Source organism: Rattus norvegicus, chromosome X (assembly GCF_036323735.1).
Source record: "Rattus norvegicus strain BN/NHsdMcwi chromosome X, GRCr8, whole genome shotgun sequence".
In the NCBI taxonomy this organism is placed as follows: domain Eukaryota; kingdom Metazoa; phylum Chordata; class Mammalia; order Rodentia; family Muridae; genus Rattus; species Rattus norvegicus.
Window position 1 is genome coordinate 112,276,299 of NC_086039.1, and position 21,879 is coordinate 112,298,177.

Genomic DNA, 21,879 nt, shown 5'->3' on the forward strand with positions numbered 1-21,879 from the left:
ATTTCTTGCTAAGCAAGGCAGCATCATATCACTCAGTGTCCCCTAATGGCTCATTCAGTCTATCAGTCTGCCATCACAGGTTGAATGATGTTACTTGGTTGGCATGAGAAAGAGAATGGCATGTTCTGGGAAGGATGGTAAATGAATACCTAGTAGGAAACTCAAAAGCTGAGCCACAATGTCTTTCATCACCACCACCCACCCACCAGTGGTTGGTAAATCAGTTTTAAAGTTTTGGACTCTCAGTTCTGCAAGCAAGCAGCAAAAAGTGTGGCAAGAATAAATGGGAGTACCAAACCTTTTAGTTTGTTGGATCCTCTGAATTTTCAGGGTTCTTTCTTTCTTTCTTTCTTTCTTTCTTTCTTTCTTTCTTTCTTTCTTTCTTTCTTGCTTCATTTTCTTTTTTGTCATTGGATATTTTTGTTTACATTTCAAATGTTATCCCTTTTCCCCCATTCAACCATGCACTTCTTCCTGCCTCCCTGCCATGACATTCCCCTACACTGGGTTGGGGTGGGGGGTCCAGCCTTGGCAGGACCAAGGACTTTTCCTCTTCAGGGTTCTTTCAATCATCCAAAGGATTATTGCATATCCTTCTATTCATGATGAGAAATAAATGACAATTTAGCAAACTGGGTGCCCAAGGTTATGATGAAGTCAGCAATCAAAGAGAAATGCTGATAACCCAGTACAATGAAATTTACTGACTTCTTAGGAGGTCAGTATTTCGGAATCATAGAAACCACAGAGTTATTGTCTAACAGGCAAAATCACTGCTATGTTTTATATTTTCCACTACTATATTTGTTGTCCAAACACAGCAAACTGGCCTCTCCATCATTAGCCTTCTAGCAAAGGAGTTGATTAGTCCATCCAGATCTAAAACTGGGCAAAAGAGGGATCAAGGATAAGTCACAAAAAATCCCTTCCCTGGTTTGTGATTCTACAGATAAAAAATATTTATGTAAATATTTATTAAAAATGAGCAGCCTAGAGTTTTATGACATTTTGCCTGTATTATACATTGTTTCAAGCTATAAAAATCACGTATTTTAGGGTTGGCTTTGGTCTTCATTCAGTGTTATTCATACATAAAATTCATCCTTGCATTACTGTCTACTCCAGGAATAATTGTGTTTCTGGGACATATCTGCCAGATATACTAAGAACTAACATTAGGCAGAATCATCCCCTGGCCAAGAAAAAATCCTGATTTACCATTCATAATGAAGATGAAGTCTTCCTAGAAGTAAAATATTTGCCATTAAGACTGATAGCCTTCTTATTTTTTAGTATCTGCTATATACTAAGTAATTTACAGCAATGTTATATGATTATCATAAGAGTCCTGTGAATTAGGAATTATTTCTGGCATGTAATGACTACTAAACTGTACCCACTCAGCATTACTGCACCTAATTTACAGATAGTAATACTGAGGCTCTAAAAGACTTAGTAATGTATTTAGGGTCACAATACATGCTTAAATATAATACGGCAAACTGGTTAGTAGCTGGACTCCTTCGACATTTTTCTGTCATCCTTAGGTCAAGTTCTGACATAATAACAGTTCCTACGGAATTGCTGGCAACGAGTCCAACTTCCACCAAATGACTCTGGGGCTGAGATCTAGTAACACTAGCCTTTTGTTTTTCTTCTTTTAAAGTTATTTATTTATTTATTTATTTATTTATTTATTTATTTATTTTTACACTCCAGATTTTATTCCCCTCCTGGTCCCCCACCCCCCGACTATTCCACATCCCATACCTCCTCCCTGCCAATCCTGTCTCCACAAGGATGTCTCCACCCCACCCGCCCCACCAGACCTCTAAACTTCCTTGGGCCTCCAGTCTCTTGAGGGTTAGGTGCATCTTCTCTGACTGAACCCAGACCTGGGAGTCCTCTGCTGTATATGTGTCGGGGGCTGCATCTCAGCCGGTGTATGCTGCCTGTTTGGTGATCCAGTGTCTGAGAGATCTTAGGGGACCAATTATTCAAGTCTACTATGATGGTGTGTGCTTAGAATGCCAGGGATTGGGAGACTAAGGAGAATTCTCATGAGCCTAAGGCCATACAAGGTTATATAGTGAGTTCCAGGTCATCAGATTCAAATTCAAATAAATGGATATAACCTGGGTAGTATCTGAACAATGCACATATATGTATGAATATTTATGTAAAAGCTTGCTGCTAAGAATAGTACCCTTTGTATGCTATTTTGCACCTCTCCACAAACCTCTCATTATTTCACAATAAAGAGATTTTTGTGCTTGATAAGACAACTAGTGAATTCTACTCTAGGCTTATGGTTTTTGCAATACTCCTTTCATATTCATTCACATTGACAATAAAGTAATTGGAAGATTATCCCAAGCTCTTAGGTAAATACACACTTTATATCAAATCCTCTGTGTTAGGATAAAATACAGTTACTCAAGCTATGAGTACTATTTCCCTGCTATTCCACTAGAAAAACTTTGAAGGAAAGCACTAGTCTATATTTAAAAAAGCATAATTACTCTGATCATCTTGGCTAAGTGTCATGATTTCATTGCCAAATCATTAGGTTGCCTCAATTGGGAAACGAACAGGAAAAAGGCACACTACTGCCCAGCATCTCTTCCTTCGTCTATGTGTATTTCTCACAAAGATTCCTGTGGTTAAACCACATTCAGCACCATGGACAACACACTGGGTGCCAGCTACCATGGTAAGCAGGCTAGTGGTGGTCATTAGCTCCATGAGCTGCCCCTTTTGAATCAGCTTCCCTTCCTTTTATAATAAGATATTTATAAGCACAGTTGGGGATATTTTTATATAGAATTATAGGAAGAATCAAGATTGAGGAAGGGAAAGTACTTTTAAAGAAAAAAAAACAGAAGCAAAGTCAGCTATAGGTCAAATCAACTTAAGCTTAGCTGACATGTGTATCCTTAGCCAATTCTTCCTATATACTAGCATTCTCATTAAAGCCCATCTTTTGTCTGTTAGCAGTATGAAACATGCACGTAGCAGTCAGAAGACTTGCTGATCCCTGCAGAAGCCTTCACACTGGCCTTCTGGAAGAATAAGTCTTAGAAGACATTGCCAAAAGTGCCTAAGCAAAACAGTGAATATCAAAAAATAAGAAAAGCTATGGAAGAAATGAACTTATAAATATAATAGAAATTTCTGTGCTGGAGCATAAAGGCTACCCTCCAAACTAATTTAGAACAAATTTCTGAGAATGGGAATAAGAAAGTAAAGACCAAAAAACAAAAAACAACAACAAAAAACAAAAACAAACAAACAAAAACAAACAAACAAACAAACAAAAAACAAGCACCAGGGCTTGCCATTCCTGAGCACAATGTGAGCATGAAAGTGGTCCTCCATGGTCCTCTCACTCAGTGGCTCTCAAATGTTATTGTTTCCAATCACCACCAGGATGGTTATGAAAAAAATAGACTATATGGTCTAGCACCTAATTTCTCACACCAAAAATCTAATTTTTATTCTTCTAATATTCCACAGTTATAACAAATCCCCAGCTTTGCCCCTGCAACTGATGGAAGGGGAACCACAACAGAGAAACCACTCTTCCAACCCTTTTATGGATTAGGAAAAGCAACTGAGCCCTACGGGCCCAATGATCTGTTTAAGGTCATCGTCTGATTGAGCCCATCCATCAAGTCCTATAATTCCTGCTTCCTGATTTGTAATCATGTGTTTCTCATGGTGGACCACATTTCAGTTTAATCACTTGACTCCTATATGATGAATAACTAAATGAAAGGAAACTAAGAGTACTTAAAACTGGATTTTGCCTTTTCTTTATGTGGCTCTATTAAAAGAAAAAATCCTTTGGCTTCATCCTACAGCTTTTGGAAGTACAAGACAATGAATTGAGGGACTCTCATAGGCTCTGCAAGCAATCTACCAGCAAACTACAGCTACAACCCTTGACTTCCACCGCACTAGTCTAGACAACCCTAGACTCATCACTTTCTTCACCTTTATTATTTTTGCATCAATTCCGTACAACCTTCCTGCCAAATTTATTTTGTACAGGTTACGGTTGACACATTATCAAATAAAAAACAAAATGCCATTTAACTCGAAGGTCTTACTGTTTCTATAAAGCTAAGTTTTGAGACAATATCTCAGTGTGCAGCACAAACTGGGCTCCTAACTCAGTAATGTCTTTGCCTCCCCCTTGAAAGACCTGGCATTTATAGGTGTATGCCACCACACAAAGCTAGAATGTAAGTGTCTGAGGGCATCTGCATCATTTAAGTGTGCAACTCAAATGCTAAAGAAATGATCAATTCATTACAAAGGAAGTCAACTCAGCTAGGCAGGCAGTCAAAGGTTAAAAAACACCTGACCTCTCCACCTTCACTTTCAGCCTGCTCAGCTTGTTTGGGCTGTGTTGAGCCAGAGTAGAAAGGCTGTGATTTGAAGATCAGGGGAAAAATAAAAAGGACAGCAGCACCACCACCAGCAGCTGAACGGGCACTCTCTAGCAGTTTTCATTTCTATGAAAAGTTTGATTCTGGTTTCATGCCCTGTGATTAACCAAAACAAGAGGAAGACAAATAAAAATTCTGTACAGCTGTTTCACACTGACAGCCCTGACCTTCCCAGCTGAGGGTTCTTTGTGCTGAGAAATTGTTTCCTAGCAACCAGGCCTCGCAGCTGCCAGACTCCAAACACTGAAAGCATGACTTATAGAAAGGAAGCCAGGAGAAAAAGGGTGGGGTGGAGCCTGCATCAATCTGAGCTTTGTCTTGGGGTCTAATACTATGCTAGAGTGGGAGAAGATAAGCCCCTTCCTGTTGTGAATCAATGCCAAATCAGGCTGCTTGGGTTCAGCTCTCCGTCACCTCCACCTGCTCTAGCAATCACCCCTAGGTATGAAAATGAGGGGGTTAGCGAGGGTGGGTGGGAGGAAAGATGTTTCCCAATAATATCAAATACTGTGCGCTGAACGTGGCTTTTATTCTATAACAATGATGCACATCTACCATATTTGATGATTGGACCCTTCCTCTCTTCCCATGTCCTCTCCTCCCATACCCTCCTCTCGTCTTCCTTCTCCTCCCCTCTCCTCCTCTCCTGTCCTCCCACCTGCCACCCTCTGCCTGTTTTTGCTTTCTACTCCCTTCCTCTTTCTCCTATTACCCTCTCACCTCCTTTTAACACGCACACACACACACACACACACACACACACACACACACACACACACACGGCTATAGAAACTAACACAAAACAGCCTACAAGTACTTGTCTTACTCAGAACAACTTGAAATCTTGCTCTACTTACATATTACATTAAGGATTGGGCAGCAGAAAAGGGCAGAGCTGCGAGAACATTAGGGCACAGGATGAAATGTTGAGACTATGTACAGTAACTGTGCTAATCTAGGCGAGCCTAAAAGACCAGTAATAAAGACGAAACAGTAGCCTGCAGTTCAAGCAGGGGTCAAGGAATCAATCAACTTCTAACTAAAAAGATATTGGATATACAAAACTCTAATTTAATTGATCTTAGAAGAAGCCCATCTTCTCATTTTTGTGCACATATGATAGGGTTTTGCTCTATGTCCCAAGGTGTCCTTGAGCCCTATCTGAGAGCAACCAGAGTACTGAGATTCTGCAATCCCACTATGTAGATACTACGGTGCCCATAATCTGGCTTTGAAAAACATCTCACTGTTTAGAACATTTGGCCAGTGTTTAAATCTCTAAATGCTGAAATCAAAAGGTTAGCTCACTGGATTTCAAACCTTAGCACTTAAATGAATTCACCTAATAAATATGTAAAGTCCTGAGTCCCACATTGTAAGGAGCAAGTTAAGTGTCAAGTGAGTGTGTGTTGTTGACTTGAGCATGGCCATGTAAAGAATGCAGGCCTTAGCCTCATGGATGTGCAATGACCCCCTAGGTGTGGCTCAAGGGGATGATGGGGAAGCCTTCTTCTGATCTGAGCGAATGCTGACAGTGTGTGCAAAAAACTGTCCACTTTAGCTTTCTTCCCCCAGATATTTATGACTGCTCCTCTCCAGAGCTTGCTCCTTGTTCAGCTGTCTACCTTCTCGTTTATCTGCATGAAATAACCCGGCCCCTCCATGGTTAACACACTGAACTTCCAGGGTGCTATGGCTTCTCCATCTGAGAGTCCTGACCACCCAACCCCATCTTTTCTATAAGTGTAGCTGCCATTTCTTCATGTTCTCATCACCCCCAGTCAAGGTTTCAGGACAAGCCATGGAAAGATGCCGCACTCAAATCTGACTCAGCAGGGCTGGGGAAAAATCCAATATTTTTATTTGGTTTGGTTTTTTTGTTTGTTTGTTTGTTTTTACACAGGGTCTCCTTATGGTCTAGACTGGTCGGGAATGCTTTACATAGACCAAGCTAGCGTTGAAGGCACAGAGATGTGCCTGCCTCTTGCCTGCTTCTGCTTCTTCACTGCTGAAATTAAAGACGTGCACTACCACGCCTGGCCCTAGAGTCCATTTTTAACTCACATTTTCAGTAAGATTCCCATGTAGTTCCTGATATATGTTCAGGCACAATAGTACAAAATATTAGTCTATGCTTTTTCTTAACATAGATTCTCTTAACCCAATCAAATAATATTCTCCAAGTCACCAGCTAACTCCAAAATATCTGTTTTCATTTCCTGTTATGCCCAGTGTGTCCTGCTTTGTCCTTCTATTTTGAGTTTCAAGATTAGCTTATCCATTTCCAATACCAAGAAGCCAGTTAGTATTTTGTTAGCAATCTTTGAGTTGATAGATAAATTTGGGGAGTATCGTCACCTTAACATCACTGTAGATTCACATTGAAGCTTTTTATAACAACTCTCACGTTTTCACATTGTCAGTTAAATATATATATATATACATGAATATGAGCTATGATTTTATCCCTTTTGGAAAATCAATTTTAATTATCTGTGACTTAGTTAAAACTAGCTTGTTTATTTCCTGCCACTGATGTGGAATCTCATATTCTAAGAGATTAAATGGCTTCCTAATTGGTTGAACAGCAAAATAATTGAACTGCAGTGTAAGCCCTGGCTTTCTCACTCACACTCAAAAGTGTTTTCCCCGGCTCACCCTTTCTTTGTTCCCGAAAAGAGAGTGTTTCGTTGTGTGTATTGGTTTGCTTTAGCTTAGGTTTGAGCCTTCAGATGGGGTCTTATTATGTACGCACCCCAGGCTAGCGTTGCTTAATGGCTCGGGCAGACCTCAAACTCATTATCTAATTTCGTTCAACTAACTAATGTTGGATTTACAGGCATGGACCACAATGCACTATTAAAATAAAGATTTTATGGAAAAGTTGTTCTTGAAAAAATTCTGTTAGTTTTGTGCTTGGAATATAATTCCTTTTAACCTTTTAACTATATTCTAAGCCCTGTTAATAGTAACGTTGATGTCCTAATATTTTTAGCGCTATGGTTGTTTTTGCTGAAGTCAGTATGGTACAGATATTTGTGTAACAATGTTTTCCTGGGTCAGTAAACTTGGAGAACCTAAAAGTAACACATGAATTTGGATAGGGTATTATGCTATATGAGAGTCCCAGTGAATCGTCCTTATCAGAGGCACACATATCTTCTGGGAAAACTCTAAACAGAATTTGTGGTGCCGGAAAATTACCTGTGTATACTAGTATAGATGTTAGGAGTGTGTAGTAGGGAATGGAGAGGCTGGCATGGAATAATTCAGCATCACCCTCAAGCCTCAGGCAGGTAGCTAGTCATGGTCTATTTTATGAAGAAGATGACCTTTTCAGAACCTATTTTTATAGAAATCCTTTGCTTGGAAAAATAGTATTTTTTGAAGGAGTAATATTTTGTATGTTCAAAAAGAATGTGTTATTCTCTTGTGTTTACTTTTAAATGGGAAATGTGTGTAATAAGCCACAAGTCCTAGTAACTATGGCTGTCCAATGTGGAAATTTCTCAGCACCCACTTGCTCTGAAAATTAGGCTATGTGTCAAATACAAATCCAACAGAACCCAGGAGGCCTCCAGTTTTAGCCTGTATTGAAAGATATAGGTTCATATTTTTAATCCTCTCTAAAGGGCTTTGGATGATGCATGAATATTATTCTGATTTCTTAATGTAGCTCTCAAATGCAAGCCTTTGATTCTCGAAATATACATGTAATCCAACTGCCTGCACATAGTTGATAAGGTTTCTGATACACAGCAATTCAACACAGAGGAATTCAGCTATGCCTCTGTGACAGCTGCCGTGTGCCTTAACTCAAGCAGATGAACAGAAGCTGGCCAGGTTTAAGATGTTTCAAAAAGATTACAGCTTGTTTCACATCTGTGTTTGCAGGAACCAAATTAGCATGGGGGTAAACTTTGGAGATAGACTTTGCTCCATCAGTAAGCTTGCTATGGGAAAAGAACACTGACCGCAGGAGTCAAGAGATGTGAACTCAAGTTCTGGCTCTGTTGTGGGTCAGCTTTGTGATACTGGGTGGGGTGGTGTCATGAAATATCAGATTCTACATCTGGCAAATGGACAGGACTCTATTTACTCAACACCATTTGAGTTGCAGTGACAATCGATAGGGAATAAAAACGTAGGAAGTATAAGACGAGCAGAAAACCTGTTAACACTATTCGATCCCCTTCTTCCTTCCAGCTGTTATCAGTAGAATGCTTGCCAAAGCTCAAATACTACAGAGAAACCAGTATGTACTTCAGATGTCAGAGAAAGAAGCCAGCTTAATTAGTCCAAATCATAACCAACATTTACAACGTGCTTTATACCTTACAGATCGGTTTACACACATCATCTATAAGTTCAGCAGTACTCTAGGAGATCCTGTGGAGCAAAACTGGCTTCCTCAAAGGCAAAAGAGAGAGGTAGATTGTAGCTCACACATTTTAATATATTCCCAGCACCTAGTGAATCAAGAAACATCATGAAAGAAGGGAAACAGACATCAAGCCTCATCTTGCACTGTGTCATTTTGGCCTTAGGAAATCACACACAAAAAATGATCCAGTATTGTTGTTTGTGGTCCGGATATTCCTTCAGCCTCTCTCTCCCCGCCCCTCTCTCTCATCACCCTCAGCTCTCCCGGTCATCCATTCAACATGCAGTACACATTGAACTTATGGCAGTTTCTAGACAGGGCTCATGTTTTGAGGAAGCACTCACGATCAAGCGCAATGCCTATCTGCCCACTAGCTGTCTGGACACCTAAAATAGCAAATACTTTGTTCATGTTCTGTAGTTTTCCTCTTTACTATACCGTGAATGCCACAAGCCTGAGTATTTTTCCTCCTGCTGCCTGTATGTAGTAGAATAGTGCTGCGCTCAGCATGAAGAGCTGCCAGACGTGGTGCTCATTAATGACATCTACTATTGAGAAGGACATGAACAAATTGGGAAAATGGGGCATTTTGCTTATTCTTTAGCTAAAGATAATGAAAATTGATTGACTGTCAGAACTGTTACATGTATGAAGCTCTATCTAGACATTGCCAAGAGGTGCACTGAGCTAGACTGTTTGCTATTCCTCAAAATCCACGTTTTAGAATCACAGAACTTTAAGTGTTCAGGAAACCGAATGCATAGAATTATTCCACTGTGGGAGGAAGTTTGGGGGAGTCTATTTTATGGGCAAAACAGATGAAGATGAAGAGAGCGGCAGTGGTTTGGTCTATGTTGGTCCACCTTGTTGGTAGCAGAGCAGGAATCTTTAGGTTCCTCATCTAGAGCTTGTTCACTAAGGGTTTTGTTGTTCGTTTTTCACTTTCGAGACAGATTTTCGAGATTCTCTGGGTAACCCTGGCTGTCCTGGAACTCTCTTTGTAGACGAGGCAGACCTTGAACTCAGAGAATCTGTCTGCCTCTGCCTCTCAAGTGCTGAGATTAAAGGCATATACTACATTATCTGCTCAGAACTATCTATGAATTTAGACTCCAAACTGAAAGCTCTTCTCTGGGTCTCTAGCTTGCCTGCCGGTTCTACATATTTCAACTTTATTAGTCTCCCTAATCACATGAGCCAATTCCATAAAATAAAATATCCGTATTTCAAAATATCCTATGGATTCTTCTTTTCTACAGAACTCTGATCAGTGGAGAGTTAATATAATAAGCATGTTGGAGAGGAAGATTAAGTTCTGTGGCTCTGTGCTTAACAATAATGCATTGTAACAATTCCAAACTGGTAAAAGCAGACTTTGGGTAAATGCAGCACAAAGAAATCAGAACTGTTTCAGTTGATAGGAATAATAACCCCAATTTGATCACTGCACAATGTACACATATACCAAAATATATTTTCCATCATAAACATAGACAATAATGTATCAATAAACAATTTGGATTTTGCAGTGGTTCATGGTCTGTCATATTTTTAAAAATCATTTTCTTTTAGAATATAGCACTTGATGACCTCTAATCGACTCTATTTTGAACAATGGAAGATCAAGTTCTTCTATATTCCAAAGAGACATTTCTTAAAGACTGCAAACCCTGAACGACCTTAATTCTTTCTAATTATATTCAGTCTGATTACTCTCATTTTATATTCCTGCTAGATCTGCCTCCTGTATGAAGCCTTCCAGGGCCCATATCCTTTACACATATGCTGTATGTATTGTGTACACAAACCCAGCTACTCCATACCATTCTGTTCTATTTCATGCTGGGGTTTGACAAGGGCAAGGGCAATATGGAACAGATGCTGTCATTCTTGAAAGCCACATTCAGCTGGAGGGAATAGGAGCCTATTGATTTAAACAGATTTTTTGCTCTACAAGAAGGGAGGGGGATGATTGCTGTCTGACCTCGAGGTCTCCAACAAGGTCCCTGTAGAATAGCCTAAGTTGATACTACTCATTGAACTGAACCAGAGCCAGAGCTCTTAAGCTAGTTGAAGGTGGGTATATGAATTTTTTCTGCTAGGTTGTAGCAATTGCCTTTACAGTTCTGATTAAGGAAAATTTTAAATCAAATATGTCTATGTAGAATAAATTCCCATCAGAGAATCCCATTTTCCATATTAGTTCATCCCCAATTTAAATTCTTACTTACCATATTAGATCATCCCCAATCTCAACCTCCACATGGGGTTTATTGATAAATAAATAAAGCCAACAAACTCCTTATCAGTCAATAAAACAACAAGGTAGCATCCTGAACCACATGCCAGGCTGAGTGTCTACTGCTACGGAAATTTATGGTTGGGGTTGAGATAAAAGTATCTATATTAATTACCACTAAGTACAGACATGGGATAAAAATAACTCATCATCTTGTCTCTGGATAAACTGTAATAATCCATCTCATTGCTAATCCCCTTTCTTTCTACCTTCAGAGATTCCTTCCCCAGAGCTGCAGGCCAAATGACAGCAGCAATTCCAGCCTGGAAATGGATGGTGCCATCCATCAGCCCATGAAGAGTCTTGTGGAAGAAGCTGAGGAAGCAGATCTTTATTCCCTATCTTGAGTCAAACAAGCCATAGAGAAATGCCTACTAACAACAACATCTTACCGTGGTTTTTACACTGGACAGACTATATTAGAACTAGAGAACAAGAATCATTTTTCTTGGTAATTCTCAATCATCAAGTAGTAGATCCAAGAAGCTACCACTATTTTGGATTGATTTCTCAGGCCAGAATTCTCATTTTCTACTGTGCAAGTAGGTTCACAATATGAGTCTAGGCATCAGCTAGTCCAGAACTAGCTGGTCCAGAACTATCCATTAGGACAGGGGACATGGTGCTTGGACTCCACAATACTTTTGTGGGACAATAAAATACGTTCTTTTCAGAATAGAAACAGATGAAGACTAAGGATACAGCTCAGTTGGCAGAGCACTTTGACCCCAAATAGAACCTGAGTATATTGGCAAATAACAGTAATCTTAGCACTTGGGAAGTAGTCAGAAGGCTCATAAGTTCAAGGTTATCCTTAGCTATATAATGAGTTCAGTGGATTTTAGGCTACATGAGACATGGACTGCACATTTCAAAACCAAAGCATAAAAGAAATATAAATGAACTCTTAGGTTGAAGAAAAGTGTTTAAATGCATAATGTTAATATATTCCCCTTTATACGAAACACAATGGTAAGGTTTTTAATGAAGGAGAGAATTCACAAAAGAAAAAGTGCGTAGGACCAAGAAAAGCCACAGTGCATTTCCAAGTATATAGACTAGTGCAGAGGATCCAATATCTGAAGGATAGCTTGCCCACTCACACTTCTTTCATTCAGGACAATCTGGGAAAAGGCAAACATGAGTTCCCAGCAGGCAATAAGCCAAACACTCAAAACATTAAGCAAAGCAAGGGTGCACCCTCTTTGGGAAAAGTGAGAGGAAGTTCACCCATCAAGCTCTGGAGGCAAACATTTTAGCTTTTCAGTAAGGCTCTAATGTCTTAGGTAAAGAAGACCAGAACTGTCCAGACATACAAATGCTTATATTCAAGTTCATCAGATGAGGCAACCAATACTTAAAAGAAATGGCATACATGTGTGGATATAGACACTCATTGACTTCAGAAGGTAGTAATCTCTGGCCTCAAACCTTGTATTAAAATCAGGTAACCTTCTTGGGTAAATGTTTCAGACTTCTATGGTTTGGCAAACTGTTGTCACATGGAGAAAATTGGACTCGTGGCAATGCAAACTATGAGGTCTATTTAAATAATGCCACCTATGGAAGTTAACACTATCTGGCAAGCCCATTTGACTTGCCACAAGGGTGCTGGTCTGTATAGGACAGAATCTAATGTGGATGTACAAAACCTGGCAATTGCTCTTACTATATGTTTAATACTGTGCTTAGAAAGCCATACGTTGAGGCTCATGACCAAAGGATTTTCCTAACATCTTTGGATGTATATCGTCTAGAAAAACCACCCTCCTTCGTTCTGTCTCTATGATTCTAGAGGCTGTGTCAGAGATGGGTGCTCTCAAGCCATGTCTGGCCATGGGAGCGTAGGTGGTACCTCTTGTGATTATCAATGTTCTAGCTAAGAAAGCCTTCTTGTTCTGGTTCTTTAAACCCTGTCAAAATGCTGTGGTGCCTCTTTTCTTTCTATGTAATTATTTCCCTGAGCTTTTAAGGTTATTTTTTTTCAAGATGTTCTAATTAAAATGAAAATAAATACCTAAAGTAGAGGCCAGTGTTTGCCCACCTGCATTCTACCATATGGTCACCTATTTTTAACATTTTATGTTCAAATTAGTTTGAGGAAAACTGGCCTAAACAAAATCAAGCAGGTTTTTCTTGAAGATGTCTTTTTTGAATATTCAATGAAATAATATACTATGCAATGCTACCCCCATTTATTTGACTATAGAACATTCTCTTCAGCTACTGTTGCATATAATGTAATTTAGGAATTGTGCTCTAAATTGATTAGTGTTGATCTCGTGGTGGAAGTTGAATTGTTAGAGACTTACTAACTAAATCCCTGTGGTGAAATCAAGGTCCTGAGAAAATCAGAGCAAAGAAGAGTCTGATGCATCCAGGAGTATAAAAATATATTGAAAGTATAGACCAAGAACACTATTGGACTAAGGACTAGCATGGCCTGTTAAAGTGAATATATGGCGTAAGATATGCAGGAAAACTATGAAGCAGTGGACAAGTTTTAATGCATCTGGAGTATAAGATGTTGCCAGGAAACCGGGTTTCTTAGCTTACACTCTCATAGAATTGTGACTCTATCTCCCCAATTACCTTCTAAGCTTTCACTGAGCTCTCTGCTCAAGAGGGGAGTTTGGAGTCCTGTTAGCCACAATAATGACCATTCCAATTACCTGAATTTGATGGATGTGTAATTCGTACTGCATTTCAAAAATAAGCAATGTCAGATCAAGATGGCTGGCCAATCTTGACTTAAAAACTCTCCCCTTGGGCTCTCTTGATACATCTTCATATGGTTTCTCATGGTTCTCTGTAGTGGAGTAGGTCTTTCATCCATTCCTTTCATGCAAATCCAACACAGTGTCTTTGGCGTGGGTGCAACCTGTCATATACATTCTGGCTTGAACTCAACTACTTGCTTGATCTTAGCTACTGACTGTTTGTAGGCTACTTTTAAATGTGTATCCCCAGCCCCGACCCCCTCTCCTGAGATCCAGACCCATATATGTGGTGCTTGTAGAGTATTTATTTAGATGCATCAAGGCCCCAGAACTCAGTATACCTAAAGTCCAACTGATTGACATGGAACCATTGACCCTTTCTGAATGTTCCCACTCATATACCTTAGGGAGAAACAACTCATATACCTTAGGGAGAAACCTTAGAATCACTTCAATCTTCTTTCTCCTTCACCTATGATAAATAGAAGTCTAAGAATGATTGCCTCAATGATCCTTACCTTCGCATAACTTCCTTTCCTCAAATTATCTTTATGGTAAAATGTCATCATTTTGTGTGACATAAAGATTTTATGGTTTTATTAAGATCACTAATTAGTTGGCATTACATTAATCAAAGGGGAAATAGTATCAGGGAAGAAATTATTGAAATAAAAGTATAAAGATACTAAGAGTCGGTGGAACAAGTGGAACAACGTATTGAACGGACCCTTAGGCAAAGTAACAAAAAAAAAAAAGAGAAAAGAACCAAATTAATAAAAATCACAACAAATTGGAGAGTTCACAACAGATAACAATGAAATCTAGAAAATGATTAAGTCATACCTTTTTTTTAAATAGAAGTATTTTTCTATTGCATGTAATGTACCAAAACTATACCAAGAGGGAATAAACAATAGGAACATATCTATAATGAGCGACAAGATTGAGACAGCAATATGAAAAGCATATCCAATGTTAAAAATCAAATAAATGAACTCCAGCTCCAGATCTCAACATTCTAGACCTTTAAAAAAGAACAAAAAGGTTCAGGAGCCTTTACGTCTATTAGAAAAGGCAGGAATGGTACAGCTCTCTTTAGAAAGCTAGCATTACCTTTATACCAAAACCAGATTAAGATACAATAAAAAGTGTAAGCTAATCTCCTTGATAAACATAGACGTAAAATTTCTGCTTCTTTGTCTCCATAAGTGGTACTGGAAAAATCAGATATTCCTATAAAGGAGACGTGGAGCACCAGACTTTAAATCTGAGGGGTCACGGTTTAAGTCCCTGTTCAGGCACTTGACTTTTTGAGAGAGACAGAGACAGAGACAGGGACATAGACAGAGACAGAGACAGAGAGAGACAGAGAGGAGAAGAAGGAGTGGAGGAGGAGGAAGAGGAGGAGGGAGAGGAGGAGGAGGAGGAAAAGAAAGAAAAGGAAAGGGCAAGTTAATGGGGTCAGGGTGCAGGTAGAGGTAGGGCTGATGAGATCAAACTGCAAAGTCATAAAGGTACAAATATGCCATTATGAAACACATTTCTGGTACAATAAATAATATCACCAATAGTTTTTTTAAAAAAAAATAAAACACATAGCGCTGCCGTCAAGGATGCTAAGCACCCGCACCCATAAATCCTCCTCGTCCAGCACCCAGGTGCAATGATGCTGCCACAGTTCTAGCCCCTGTTCTCTTGCTTTTGTCTGCGAATCTCTCTCTTTCTGCTCTTTACATCACCCTTACTGGGAAGAATGGGGCAACAAATAAATAATGCAAGTTTCAAAATTACCTTTTATCATGTCCCATCAGATAGCAAAAGGGATCGTAATATAACAGTTGTGCAAATACAATTTAGAGACCATCTTACAAAATGGCAGACCCACTAAGGTGGCCCTGCAGTGGTGGCACACTCCGTTAATCCCAGTACTCAGGAGGCAAAGACAGGAGGATCTCTGAGAGCTCAATGCCAGCTCAAGCTCCAGAACCAACCAGAGAGATCCCGTCTCGAAAAAACAAACCAACCAAACAAAAACCAAATCCTGAAGTTGAGAAAAGGAACATGACTGACCCTATGCCATGTAGTGGATAAAAAGCTAAAATTTGAGTCTTTGAATCCCTGTCTAAGCTTCTTTCCAATTAATGGAAGTCAGAAAGTGATTTGTCACTATGGGAGATTTGAGTATCAATTCAAATCTTTTGAGTTAACCAGTTGCTATCTCTAGACTGTCCATATAGCATCACCCATGTTTCTGTACTTACACACCATTATCCTATCCCGGTGTTTTGTAGCATTGTCCCTAAAGAAATTTTAACTGATGCTTGAAGACACTGCAGAGAGCTTTTCATTATTCATGGCCTGCAGAGGTGAAAACTCATCCATCATTGGACAGATAGAAGCTTACTTAAGAGTCATATGTTACCTTTTACACATTTTTAGGAACAGTCAAGGATGCCAAAGAATGATCAATCTTCATGCAACACTGGAAACCCATACTAAGAATAGGAGAGGGAAAGTACAGGAAAATTACCGATGCTTAATAAGGAATATGTGAATATCAATAAATTTATTTAGTGATGAACTCACTGAGTAGATGGAATGTTGAATTTTATCTTTTAATAGTGTGAATAGTGTGAGTGAATGTGTGTGTGAATTCTTGTAGTGTGTGTGTGTGTGTGTGTGTGTGTGTGTGTGAACTGTTGTATGTGTGAGAGCGGAGCTTGTGTGGTATGTTTGTATGTGAATACTTGTGATATGTGCATCTGAATGTTTGTGCTACATGTATGTGATGTGTGTGGCTTATGTGCCCATGTTTGTGTGGGGAACAGAAGAAGAAAATGGGTATCCTGCTCTACCACTCTCTGCCTATTCCCTTGAGACAGAGTCTCTCAGTAAAGCTGGACTATAACCCATGCTTCTAGGCACCTTGGGACACAGAAGGATGAGAAGTAGAAAGAAAACATAAATTTATCAAAATTGCTAAGTGTATAGCATGTAAGTGACTTTTCCTGAAACTTGAAATCCTGCAGCCTGCAATACATATCAGTAATTATGGGGAGGGGCATACTTCTGTATTTAAACACCCTTTAGTCATTTTGATATGGAGAAATAAAGTTTAGAAACTACAATTGTTCAGTCATCAGAGATATTTTAAGAGGTAGGATTATGGACTGAAGGTAATCCACACTTGTCTTCTAGATACATGACCACAATGATCTTTTGAGCCAATAGAATCAGCCACTGTTCCATTTCCCTTGGAACATTTTTGTTCTGTATTTTCAGATCTCTATGCTCAAGAGAATGGTGCATCTGTCTTCTGGAGACGCCTGGCTGCATTCTTTCTCAGATACTAATATAGGTTGCACTTCAGTAGAGTAACCAATGACATGAGGAACCTGATTTGGAGGAGAACAGATGGTAGCATCTTTCTTGGGCTAATTTTAGAATCCTGAAATAGTTCTTTTCTCACACAAACCATCCATGGAACCAAATTAAAAGAGCTATATCACATGGAAAATGGAAAGAAATTATATCTTAGCGTAAGGCAGAGACAATGTACCAGAACTTTCAGTGCTTTCCCCCCATGTTTGCATCCTTTCATATAATACAAAGGTCATATAAATATGAAGGTCACTTCTACTTCTTTTCATCAAAATGGATGCAGAGCACCAACATGGGACTATCTTTTAAAAATGAGTGGGACAAGTCATAACCTTAGTCATAAGCATTGAATAGTCATATGCATTGGATAATCAAGGTTGCATCACACAGTATATAAATGTATATCAATTTGTAAAACCTAGTTGCAAAGGCATGTGTTTTCTTAGCCAATAAAGGACTTTAGGGCTAACTACCTACTGTGCCTGGTAAGCCAAAAGTAGAGTGAATTTCTAAGCAACCAATTTCTGGTTCATTCCTTTGTCTTGAGAAGATCTTTTTTCCCAAATGAGATAAAGAATGTCAGTTAAGGATGAAGGGATATAGAGGAAGAGACCCTTAACCATGAGTAATGGTTTATGTATAAGATGATTCATCAGTTGGGAAAATGAGAAAAAGTACTTTACATAGTCACTGACCTGCTTTCCATCAAGGGTATAGAGTTTTTTGACAACTCCGGTTTCCAGTTTGATCGCTTCTGTGATGTCAGTGAGGACCTGCTCGAAAGAGTGGGCTGTTTTCTTGTTGAGAAGCACACGCACCGCCTTCCGAGGCTTCACCCCACTGCGAATGATGGTCACAAGTTTGGGGCGCACGAAGTCCTTGTTCTCTCTGGCTTGAGCACTGTTGCTGCTAGCCAAGGACTGGGGCGCTTTCATGTTGGCTGATGTCTTTACATTGACCGACCAGTTGGGATTGACATTCTTGGTATACTCAACCTTTTTAAAGAAGTTGTCTGAGGAACAGACATAGCTTTCCCCTAGGGGAAAAAATAAATGGTTAGGTGTTAAGTTCAGTAGTAAATATACAGATGCAAATCAAGTATATGCTATAGAACATAGAATACTCATACTGAAATAAGGTTTTGGATGAAATGTTGACATATTAACGTACCTTACCTCCAGTTCCTAAGTGGGTCCTCTGACAACTTGACTTATTCAAACACAAAAGTTAGCAGCTAAATAGCCTTCAATACAACAGCAGAGTTAGTTGAAGAACCTTGTAAATCTAAGGTTTATAAAAAAAAAACCATAAACACCTCTATGTATGATTTAATAAGTAGAGTTCCCACAATAAATGCTTTCCTGTTTCTAGGATGTTCACTAATTTCCATGCACCATTTAACTTGTCTCTATTTCCTGATATGGTGTGTGCTTCTTCTGCTATAATATGAACCAAGGAGAACCTTTATTTCAAATTGACGTGAACAAAAAAACAAAAAAAAAAACAAAAAAACAAAACAAAAAAAAAACCTTACATATCAGACATTCAGTAGGCATTTGGTCAAAAGCCAAATTATCCTATCAGGCTAAATAGTGGAATTATTGAAATGTGAAAAGTCTCTGTGTGTGCAAGTGCACGCATGCACACACATGCATGCATGTCTAATGTGCATGTATGCATGGGTGTGCACACACATGCATTGAATGTCTAAATGTGTGTATAAGTGTGTTATTTATTGCTTATCCCACTCTAAATGAAGAAAGTATCTTAGTAACAAAACTCCTCCCCTCCACACACAGAGCACTCCTAGTGTTTGCAAGTCTAGCTCGTCTTTGGAAATTTATACTACCCCTTTTACATCTTCCTCCATCCTTCTAAATATTGCACACTACATCTGTGTATTTGGTGCCATCTCCATCCGTTGCCTTTGACTGCCCCAAGGAATGAGTGGGAGACTGCATGTGCATCCTGATTGAATTGAAAAAATCTAGTATAAGTTTTAGATTTACTATGCGCTGGGGGAAATGAGTAATAGAGTGGAAGAAATGCAGTGGCCAGAGGCAAGAGGAGGGCATTAGACTCCTGGAACTGGAAACTAAAGAAAATTGGATGCAAGTTAGGTTCAGCCTGAGGGAGAAGTACATTGAGGGAGGGGAGGAAGAGCTGAATTTGCAGAGTAAAAGCGCATTAGCCTCAAGGTATACAGAAGTTCATCCAGAGGTTGAACTGCAAAAGTAGTGATTTGATCAGGCTTTAAGTCATCAGTAATAAACTAAATTCATAGACAAATAGATAATCCCTAGTCAGTGGAAAAATTAAATACAATTAAAGTCTGATGGCTTTTCCACTCACTTTGGTCTCAGCAGAAGAGCTACACAGAGGCATTCAGAAACACCAGACTGACAACTCATTCTCTTTGCAAATATTGATTGCACCAAATCCTTTAAGTCAATTGAATTAATAATTTCTCAGTTAGTGCTAAGATTCAGTGGCAATCTCTAGGGTGGCATTGAAGGGATAAGTATGTGTGTGTAGGATGAGGGTAAGACAGAAGGCTGCTTAGTCTCAGTAATGGTCTAGTACAGTAGGGGAGCCAAGACATGGGTTATAGACAATCATAGGCACTGGCTCTGTTTGGTGCGTATGGGTTCAGGAGTTGACACAAGCTAAAATTTTGTTGGTCTCATGGTATGCAATTTCAACACAACACCAATGTTTAAAGACTGGGGTCTGAAAATATGACTCAAAAGAACAAAGGGGCCCTTTCAATTCCTCTATATATTTATACCCAACTCCCCCAACACACACACACACACACACACACACACACACACACACACACACACACACTAGAAATGGTCTCTTGCCTCTGTACTTTGTCATATTTGTGGGTGCTTCCCCAAGAGGTCAATGCATTTGAGGCAAATGCTTCCCATAACTTTCCATGCCTACACTTTCAAACTCTGTCAGACAAATGGAGGAGTGGAAACGTCTAGGGCTTTATATTTATGATTTCACTCATCCACAGGCTCTTCTGAGGAGTCAGCTGTGTGGCCCTCATTAGGGAGCTGGACTTGTTTTCTGTATGTGCTGCCCCTCTTAAACCTCTAAGCCTCTGAACTCCAAGTATGATTAACTAGCCCCATGAAAATGAACATGATGGCAAATAATTAGAGTATCATATGGCACCCGAGAAGTTTCCACAGGGCTCAGCACTCAGCCAAATCTATGTTGAGCACCTTCTGGGGGTACATTTTAATCGGTCCACTCTCTACTTTTGGCCTGAATACATAGCAGTGGAAAAAGAACAGCTGGTGTGATGTCAGTCAGATTGTGATTCCTAACACTTTCTAGTTGCATGACCTTTGGCAAATTACCTGACTCCCTTGGCAGCAGTCTCTTGTCTGCAATGTGTGTGTAGGGGGGTGCTAATAAAAGCCCTACCTTATAGGGATGCTGTGGGGCACAAGTCCAGTGGTGGATGCAAAGTCCTGAGCCCACAGACTGAAGCATAGTAAACACTTCGTAAGTTCGAATTACTGTCGGTAAGCGCCTAGTCTGAGGAAACAGATAACTAGAAGGGAAACAGAGAGAGGAAGAAGTAAAAGCTGAGAGAGAGGATGGAGAGTGAGGAGGAAGCAAAGCTAAAGAAGAGGGAAGCAGGCATCAAGGCAGCATGATGTGAGCTGCACTGACTGAATAATGTGAGAATTTCTGGGTTCCAGGGCTTCAAAGATATGATTGCCTGCTGTAGGCTGGGCATGGAGGCACATGCCTTGACATCCCCACACTCAGGAAACAGGAGCAAGAAGATCTCGGTGAGCTGGAGGCAGCCTGCTTCAGATAGTGAGTTGCCAGCCAACGAGGCCTACCTAGGGAGACAGAGAGTCAGACAGGATAGATAGATAGATAGATAGATAGATAGATAGATAGATAGATAGATAGATAGATAGATAGGTAGGTAGGTAGGTAGGTAGATAGATAGATAGATAGATAGATAGATAGATAGATAGATAGATAGATAGATAGATAGATAGATGGTAGATAGGTAGATAATTCCATGCTACTAGAAAAGAAATCCCTGCATGCTGCAAATAGCAAGTGTACAAAGCTCTACAGTTCACAGCCAACAAAGCCACTGCTGCCTGCTGCAACTGTTGATGCCCACTTAGGACAAGACCTTTATGATGATGAATAACAATGACTTAGCCAGACATGGTTATGCACATCTACAATCCCAGCACTTGCAAGAGAGAGGCAAGAAGGGCAGGAGTTCAAGCTCACCCTCAACCTACATAGTTACATAGCTGTCAATAGCTTGGACTACAGGAGACAAAAAGGCAACAGGAACATTTTTGCCTTGCAGCAGAGCATGATGGTTCAGGCGTCTACATCTCAGCACTCAGGAGGAAGAAGAAGACGGATCTTAATTCAAATCCCAGCCAGGCAGTTGAGCCATATGACCTCAGACATGCCACTCAATCTCCCTGTCTTGACCTCTTTATCTATGGACTGAAGGCATTCCACTTGATGATAGCAGAGTTTCTTATGGGCCTAAAGATATACAAAGAGGAATTTCCTTCTCTTTTCAATCTCGAATAGGCTTGAAGTAATATTGTGGTAGTCAATTGTTAAGAACTA

The 21,879-nt window shown here is 39.7% G+C and overlaps 1 protein-coding gene across 9 annotated transcripts in view; it reads right to left on the reverse strand.

The window, feature by feature from the left end:
- Dcx (doublecortin) overlaps positions 1-21,879 on the reverse strand; it is a 142,837-nt gene that overhangs the window by 48,844 nt on the left and 72,114 nt on the right. For all 9 annotated transcript variants that reach the window (XM_039100106.2, XM_006257386.5, XM_063280337.1 and 6 more), the window contains exon 3: positions 17,934-18,274. In XM_039100106.2, the coding sequence (XP_038956034.1) occupies positions 17,934-18,274 (341 nt within the window). The remainder of the gene's footprint in view (positions 1-17,933; positions 18,275-21,879) is intronic.